We start from the raw sequence: 8,680 nt of genomic DNA, 5'->3' as shown, positions 1-8,680 counted from the left end.
CTACCACCTCGGGTCATCTTACTTTTCTCTGCCCTTATAGTGTCTTGATGCCAAAGGAGGAGAGATTTTAGGGATTTTCCGAGTCACGAGTGCGTCTTAGTTGCTTGTGTTTTCTACAGTCGTGGACTCTTCTATCATTTGCTTTGTTTGGTTTATGTGTGTGAGACTTAAGTGACTGCATCATATGGTGCGATACATATGCTACCCTTTAATTATCTCTATATGTCTTAGTATGTGAGTTATGCTTATCTTGTGCCCTATGTTTATGCTCACATGTCACTTCTTGCACTTATATTTATCTTCTATTCTCTTAATGCAAGTAGTGCCTATCTATAGAATATAAGGGGAGTGTTGATCCTAGGTGTGTGCTTTGCATTCCAAAAGCATATCAAATATAGCGCACACATCTAGGGGGAGCCCGTCTATATTTTGTAGATGTTGGGATTTGCTTTATGTCTCATGATGTTATTTGTGCAAATCCCGTGTTGTCATCAATCCACCAAAAAGGGGGAGATTGTAAGGTTATTTCTACCCTAGTGGTTTTGGTGATTGATGACAATGCATTTGCGGACTAATCATGTGCATTAAGCCTTTCAGATATTTCATCATATGGCAGAAGACGATTCTTGCCCCCTCGGTGGATTAGAGTGAAGACGGTTTCTTTCCGCATTTCATTTTTGGTGGATTTTAGTCGTAGGAGAACCGTACTATTAAGAGGGGTTGGCATCGGAAAGGTTTGGTGGAATCACAACGTACACTCATTTGCACCCATGTTCCTTTCCCGCATTTTTGGAGCTCCGATTTTATCCTTATTCTAGTCTATAAGGAACCAAGCGGAAGTACCGCGCAAGGCATCGATACTACCCCTTATCTACGGTAGTACCGCTCTCGGCAGCGGTACTGCCCCTTATCTACGATAGTACCACTCCTGGCAGCGTTAGTACCGCCTATGGGCGGTAGTGCCCTTGCCTAATGTCGCGCGCTATACCGTTGGCTTCGGGGTCTCAATTTTTTTCGTGTCGGACTGAGTGATTTCTGGCTGATAGTACGGCGTGGAAATACCGCTCTCGAGCAGTAGTACCACCTGTTACTACGGCCCCACTTCTGCCCTTCTTTCTGAGCCAGGAATCCTCGATGGACTCTAGGCAGTACCAGGAAGCGGTACCACCTCTTATCTGTGGTAGTACCGCTCACGCGAAACTGCCTCGGCTTCTACTTCCTCTCTGTGTCTGTAGGGCTGCTTCACTACAACCCCAATGGTAATGTTGCGGGGGTGAGCGGTAGTACCGCTCTGATGACACTATCGTCCCATGGCCTCATGCCATTTTACTGTGTGGTTGGTTCTGCCGCTCTAGCGGTAGTATCGTTCTCAGGAGCGGTAGTACCGCTTATGTGCGGGTTGAGTGGGGATAACTGCTGGATTTGTCCCCCCCACTATATAAAGGAGGTCTTCTTCCCCAAGAAGATAACCTCTCCTAACCCTAAGCTCCATTGTTGCTCCAAGCTCCATTTTCGCCCGATCTCTCTCTCTAGCCAACACAACATGTTGATGTTCTAGGGTTTGCTTGAGAGGCCTTGATCTACACTTCCACCAAGAGAAATTTGGTTCCCCCACTAATCCCTTGTGGATCTTGTTACTCTTGGGCGTTTAAGCACCCTAGACGGTCGAGGTCACCTCATAGCCACAATTCATTATAGTGAAGATTCGTTCTGTTGTTGGGAGACTCCAATTAAGCTCTGGATGTTGCACTAACCTTGTTTGTAAAATATTCGGTCATCGCCTTCAAGTGCACCACTAGTGGAATCACGACATCTCGCGTTGTCTGGGGGCATGAGGAGACTACGGTGGCCCTAGTGGATTCTTAGGGAGCATTGTGACTTCACACCGCTCCAACAGAGACGTACTTCCCCTCAAAGGAAAGGAACTTCGGTAACACATCCTCGTCTACATCGGTTTCACTTGTGGTTACCTCTTACTTTTACTTTGCGCAAGCTTTACTTGTGTTGTATTACTTTACTTGCTTGTTGTGGTTGTTGTTAGCATCATATAGGTTGTTTACCTAGTTGCATATCTAGACAATCTATTTATTGCTAAACCTAATTTGTTAAAAAAAGCTAAAAATTGACAGTTGCCTATTCACCCTTTTTTAGTCAACCATATTGATCCTTTCAACAACCCATTTGGTTGCGCGTGATTAGAGGGAAGGAATACGAGTTTAAGGGTTCTCAGATATAAAATCACTTGTTTGGTTGGACTGATGGAAATTCATGAAAGATTAGACGCAAAGTTTAACTTTCACCATTTTATTACATATGAGAGGATGAGAATTGGGAGGAAGCTCAGATATGGAGAACATTTTAACCTTTCCACGTAACATAATTAGAAGATAGACGACCTTGCCGCTGGAATCAGTTGCCATATATTTCAATAAGATTTAGTTATGTTGAATATAAATATTTAGGTTAATAACATGTGGACTGATATTAAAATTACATACGACATATTATAGTTTATTATGTATGGTTGTAAAATATTTATCTAATATAAGTAAAATAATACTCCCTCCGTTCCAAAATATAAGATCTTTTAGGAATTTCACTAGAAGACTACATACAGAGCAAAATGAGTGAACCTATACTCGAAAATATGTGTACATACATCCGTATGTAGTTAATAGTACAATCTCTAAAAGGTCTTATATTTAGGAACGGAGGGAGTATAATGCAAAATATTTTTTCATGCACGATTACATGTGGTGGTGGTGGTTATTTTTTCATGCATGGTTGCATATTGAAGTGAGCCTTATCTATCCATAATTATATGACAATCTACATACTTTCATGTTGAGATAAATAAGTTAATGGGGATGCTAAAAAAATACAACCAAATAAAGGATGTATAAGAGATGTATCATCCTTCGGTCATCGGATGAATTCCTACTAATAACCAAATAAAGGAATTAGCATCTCCTTCAAATTCTCACATGTAATATTCTCTGATATCAAACAAGGGATTGAAAGTAAAATGTCATTTCCCATGTACGACCCCTTCTCTAAATTCCTATTCCCCTTCTAAAAAAATTACGAAACGCGTTAGGGTAATAATAGAGAAATGGAGGGAGTAGAGTACTACTCTGTGTTTATCGTGATGCGGTCAAATGTCATGGCAGGGAACGATCTGAACCATCAAAATACATGTTCCACTCGGCAGCCAGACTTTTCCCCCTCCACCATCCCGTACCTTTCCTCTTCCTTCCCGATCCACTCCTCTCCCACGCTGCTCTCATACTCTGACCTACCCAAGCCCAAGCTCCAATCCATCCAAACCCAACGAGCTCCTAAAATCTCCTCCCATACGCCACCGCCGCCGTGCCCTGGAGCTAAGCGTCACCGCCGGCGCCTCACCCACCCAACTCCTTCGCCCCCCACGCGCGTCGCCGCCATCGCCGCCCTCGTTTCTACCCCGTCGCGTCACCGCTGACTCCACCCCCGCCTGCATATCCGACATCGGTTCTTGAGGTACGAGCTCTTGTTCATACGGTGATTGCTCAGTCCCAAGCTAACCTCCACAAATTCCCGGTGCGCGCACCATCTAGATCCGCCCTGGCCTCCTCGGCGGCCGAGAGGAGCCGCTCCGGGCTCGGGTCAGGTTTCCGGTACCTCACCGGAGCCGCCACCGGGTGGTGGGACCGGTGGATGGTCATGGGAGCCAGCGGCTCCAAGCTCGAGAAGGCCCTCGGCGACCAGTTCCCTGAAGGCGAGCGCTACTTCGGACTCGAGAACTTTGGCAACACCTGTTACTGCAACAGTGTACTCCAGGTCTTCATATCCTATCCCGGGAACTTGTGGCCTATAGATTTTTTGCGCCTTGCATGCTAAGCGGTAATCTGTGCAGTATACATGTTTAAATGATTCTGTTAGGTGGCAGTTCGATAGCCTCTGAGGCGGAGGCGCCTTTGTTTTTTTGCGGTTGGGTTGAATGTGCTCCTTGTTATGTTGGCATAGTAGATGCTCACTAGATTCAGCGCCGTGTTGGTATAATGTGAAATATATATGACGATATGGGTGGGGGGAATTTTTCGACGGCGCAACTCCCCAAACTGAGCTATGTGACACATGGATGTTTGGTTATGATTGCACTGTGTTCACATAGTATGTCGTTAGCGTGTTTAAGAATTTATTACAGCCAGGTATAGTAACAACATCCTACCGTTTGGAATACCGGTATGAGCTTGTCTTTTACGAATACATTGATACCTCCAAAATCTTTTGAATTAAACACTGTACATCCGAAATAGATTTAAGTGCGCCTGGTCAATATCCGAAATTGATGCATTTATCCGAAACACACCTTTTTACAAAGATTAAATGCCTTCAGCAAGATTGCTTCATTGCTTGCAAGTTAGAGGCGTGTCAAAATGCCTCTATTTATCTGCTTCAAATTAAGAGTGTCCACTGGGTTGTTTGTTCTCTATTTTGATGATTTGCTGTGGTAACTTGTCTATCTCTAACCCAAGCTCCTAGTAGAGCACCCACATGCTCCCCCATTTATTGGTCAGTTGGCTTAGCCCCTACTCAAGCTATCTCATCTAAAAGGAGGTAACATGACAAATCGTCGAGAGATCACTATCCATTCTCAATTGCTGCCAGACCCTTGTTGTGTCTCATATACTTTTTTAGGCTCATTACAGACACACCAAGCAATTGTTCGCCAATGTGGTCTCTAACCTTCTTTATACAATTCTGCTCCCCCATGATTACATTAAAGTTACTTTTCATCACTAGGAGAAGGTTCAGTGTAAAACTGTAAGATGTGTTTTGGTGCATATTGTGGATATGCAGGCAGGCTAGATTATATTTTGTAGCTATCACTATCCTCATATTATCCATGACATAGAGAAGATCTAGGATAAAACTTTTTTCTCCCGAGATTGTGTTAGTTTTGTTTAATGCAGCAATGTTTTTTCATGCTTGGGAAATAAATCTTTTTGTGTATTCTCTATTCACTTGTACACGGTACACCTTTTAGCTGCCAATTTGCACAATGATGTAGCTATGATATAGGAGTAGCGTTTTCTGGCTTGGATGGACTTCCATGATGTGCTATCTTAGCTTTCATGTAGGTTTGTACTGTTTACATCCTACTACTGTTATCATTCTTATGCCATATTTTCTCCAGTTTAGTTATGTTCTGTCCTTTCTTTGTGACAAATGTTTTGCTCATATCCTGCTCTTATCAGATAGTTGTTTGCCATGCTGTGTAATCGACTGTTCTAACACATCTGAATTATTTACATGAACCTTACCCATACTTCTGTTTCAGGCACTTTATTTCTGCACTCCGTTCAGGGAGCAGTTACTCGAATATTATACGAATAACAAAAATCCTGGAGACGCAGAGGAAAACCTTTTGACTTGTTTGGCGGATCTTTTCATGCAGGTAAACCGGAGAAAAAGATAAGCTTAACCTAGTGATATGTAATTGTGTTTGAGCAATGGGCATGTTGTTACTTTTGCAAATTGACTTGGAATTGTATAGTGCTTTGGCCATGTTCTATCATTATTGATTGAGGTTTGAAAAATGAATCTACACAATCAGCCTTCAATGGTGATTGCTGTCAACAGATCTATATTACCGTTTTAGCTTCTCATTCTCGAGTTATTGGATGATGAACACCTAGTGACCAACATATATATAATGTCTTTGATACGAAGTTGTATACCAATGATGGCAAGGTGTCTTAACCACCAATTCATCCATGTGCATCATCGTTGCTCAATGGTCTTCTCTGTATGTTTTATGTGATATGAAACTTGTGGCAGGATATTTCCGTTTGTACTGAATTAATGAAAGCTCATAATATTTCCTGAAAGTATGACAGCTGATAATATTTCATGCAGGTAAGTCAATCCAAGAAAAAGACAGGCGTTATTGCTCCAAAACGTTTTGTCCAAAGAGTGAAGAAACAAAATGAATTATTTCGCAGCTACATGCACCAGGTAATTTGATACATATCATAGCAGTACATGTCAGTGGTTGTGCCATGATATCCTCATGATGATCTTATTGATGCAACTTTTAGGCAGCCTCTGTAAATATAGAGTTCTGAATGTTGGTTGCAGTGATGTATCCAAGTGATGGAGTGAGGGTAGTGTTTTAGATAATATTCTGTGATATTTCACACGGCAGACCCAGCCATGTTATATGTAGTAGTATTTGTCTTCTCAGGCATGTGCTTTTATCTGCCATTTTTCTTTAGTTTAACCGTGCTACCTTTGTAAAACAGTCTCTTAGGAATAACCTTCGAAGTAGTCATATTCTGTTATATTTCACACGGCAAACCCAGCCATGTTATACTCCCTCCGTCCCAAAATAAATGTCTTAAGCATAGTACAACTTTCTACTAGAACTAGTATAAAGTTGAGACAGTTATTTTGGGACGCAGGGAGTATGCAGCAGTCTTTGTCTTCTCAGGCATGTGCTTTTATCTGTTATCTTTCTTTAGTTTAACCGTGCTGCCTTTGTAAAACAGTCTCTTAGGGAATAACCTTCCAAGTAGTCATTGGTACAATTGAGAAAGCAGTACTTGTAATTACCTATCTTGAGTAACAAATGTGTTCATAATATTTCTGTAGGATGCTCATGAGTTCTTAAATTTTCTCCTGAATGAGCTTGTTGACATTCTGGAGAAAGAGTCCAGTGCTGCGAAGGACTCCCCCCAATCATCATCTCCTGAAAAGGTTCCAAATGGGCCAGTCCAACCATTGGCCAACGGAGTTAAAAAGGAGCCGCCTGTTACCTTGGTTCATAAGAATTTCCAGGTGACTGAACTTAATGAAAATGACTTGGACATAATGTTTACCTAGTTTCCTTTCTTCAAGTTCCTATTCGGTGTTATCTTTATATATTTATTATTACAACCTACACAGGGCATACTGACCAATGAAACCAAATGCTTAAGATGTGAGACAGTAACTGCAAGGGACGAAACGTTTTTTGATCTGAGTGTTGACATTGAGCAGAATAGTTCCATTACAAGCTGCCTGAAAAATTTCAGCTCCACTGAGACTTTAAATGCTGAGGACAAATTCTTCTGTGACAAATGCTGCAGGTTATTACTATTCCATATTTGCCTTCTACTTCCTCCGTTCCTAAATATAAGTCTTTTAAGAGATTTCGCTAAGGGACTACATACGAAGCAAAATGAGTGAATTTATACTCTAAAGTATGTCTATATACATCCGTATGTAGTTTTCTAGTGAAACCTCTAAAAAGACTTATATTTAGGAACGGAGGGGGTACTATTTTTCTTGTTGTCATCATGCAATATGGTTTGCTTTGACCTATTATTGGTTTGTGTTTCTACTAGACATCTCCATTTCATGCCTTGAGAGTACCCATTTTTCTGATATACGTAGGTAACATCATAAAGCCCCGAGTAATCTCCTTTTATTGTATATGCGGGCAAATATCATAAAGCCCCGAACGATCTCTTTTCTTCATCCTTGTGTCAAAACATATTTTGTGATGTGCATTTTGGCTGAAATGGAAAGAAATAATTTTTCTAGCTACCATGGGAGGAAACATCAGTTTAACTTAATTTGCTGAACTCAAGTATCTGGTCTTGTTCCAGTTTGCAAGAAGCACAGAAGAGAATGAAGATCAAGAAGGCTCCCCATATATTGGTGATCCACCTAAAGCGCTTTAAGTACATTGAGCAGCTTGGGCGGTATAAGAAGCTTTCATATCGGGTTGTATTCCCCATGGAGCTGAAGATGGGCAGTACATCTGATGATGTAGATACCGAGTATTCTCTCTTTGCTGTAGTGGTCCATGTTGGAAGCGGCCCCAACCATGGCCATTATGTTAGCCTCGTTAAAAGCCACAACCACTGGCTGTTCTTCGATGATGAAAACGTGGAGATGGTTGAAGAGTCGACCCTGCAAACATTCTTCGGTTCTTCGCATGAGTACTCAGGCAACACAGATCATGGATACATCTTGTTTTACGAGGGCCTTGGTGGGAAGAGTTTAGGTTGATTTTCCCGGTTGTTTTTCTTTTCTTTTTTCTTTGGAGCATGCAAGCTTACTGTTGTATGTACACAGCTATTTCATCACCTCCATGGTAAATTGTTAATCTCAGAGATTGTGAGTACGAACTGAGGAAAGCCAGATTTTTTGTGGTTCTAGTGTACAGCGGAAAATGGAACCTTGCTCCAGTGATGATGAAATAAGGCGCAAGTCATAAAGTACGCTCGACTATACTTTGCACCGACATTCTTACCAAGGAATGTAACAATGCATTGGGTTCTGTATGTTGGTTCTAATTTGAATTTTTTGTGCACTAGATGTAGCCATCTGATGTCCTAGCAGTGCCCTTCGAGGCTTGAAATCATATGCTCAGTTAGAATTACAATGTGGTGTATGCTTGACTTTGTGATGGTTGAATTGATTTAGTGAGTTCTGCTATTGAGGTTACTTTTGAATTCTCGTATCTCATGTGTTTCTCCAGTTACGTGGATGCAAAAACTATTTCATAGGAAATGTACGTCTCATTTGGGTTATCCCAACCTGCTCTCATGGGACAAGTTGCTACTTGTGCCAATGGCAATCAATGGGCATCTCAGGTTCGTTTATAGACACATTTGATGTAATAACACCTTATATTATGCGGCGGAGT

At 41.6% G+C, this 8,680-nt stretch overlaps 1 protein-coding gene across 1 annotated transcript; it reads left to right on the top strand.

Annotated features, from left to right (window-relative positions):
* Positions 1-3,191: 3,191 nt before the first annotated feature.
* On the top strand, positions 3,192-8,189 carry LOC123426880 (ubiquitin carboxyl-terminal hydrolase 4-like). The gene is made up of 7 exons (XM_045110783.1): positions 3,192-3,519; positions 3,597-3,819; positions 5,324-5,440; positions 5,902-6,000; positions 6,637-6,822; positions 6,931-7,112; positions 7,635-8,189. Exons 2-7 carry the CDS (start codon positions 3,697-3,699, stop codon positions 8,038-8,040), a joined length of 1,113 nt encoding a protein of 370 aa, XP_044966718.1. The 5' UTR covers positions 3,192-3,519; positions 3,597-3,696; the 3' UTR covers positions 8,041-8,189.
* Positions 8,190-8,680: the final 491 nt, after the last annotated feature.

The sequence above is a fragment of the Hordeum vulgare genome, chromosome 2H (assembly GCF_904849725.1).
Source record: "Hordeum vulgare subsp. vulgare chromosome 2H, MorexV3_pseudomolecules_assembly, whole genome shotgun sequence".
In the NCBI taxonomy this organism is placed as follows: Eukaryota; Viridiplantae; Streptophyta; class Magnoliopsida; order Poales; family Poaceae; genus Hordeum; species Hordeum vulgare.
Note: the sequence above shows the minus strand (reverse complement) of the source record. Positions and strands in the feature narration are given on the sequence as shown.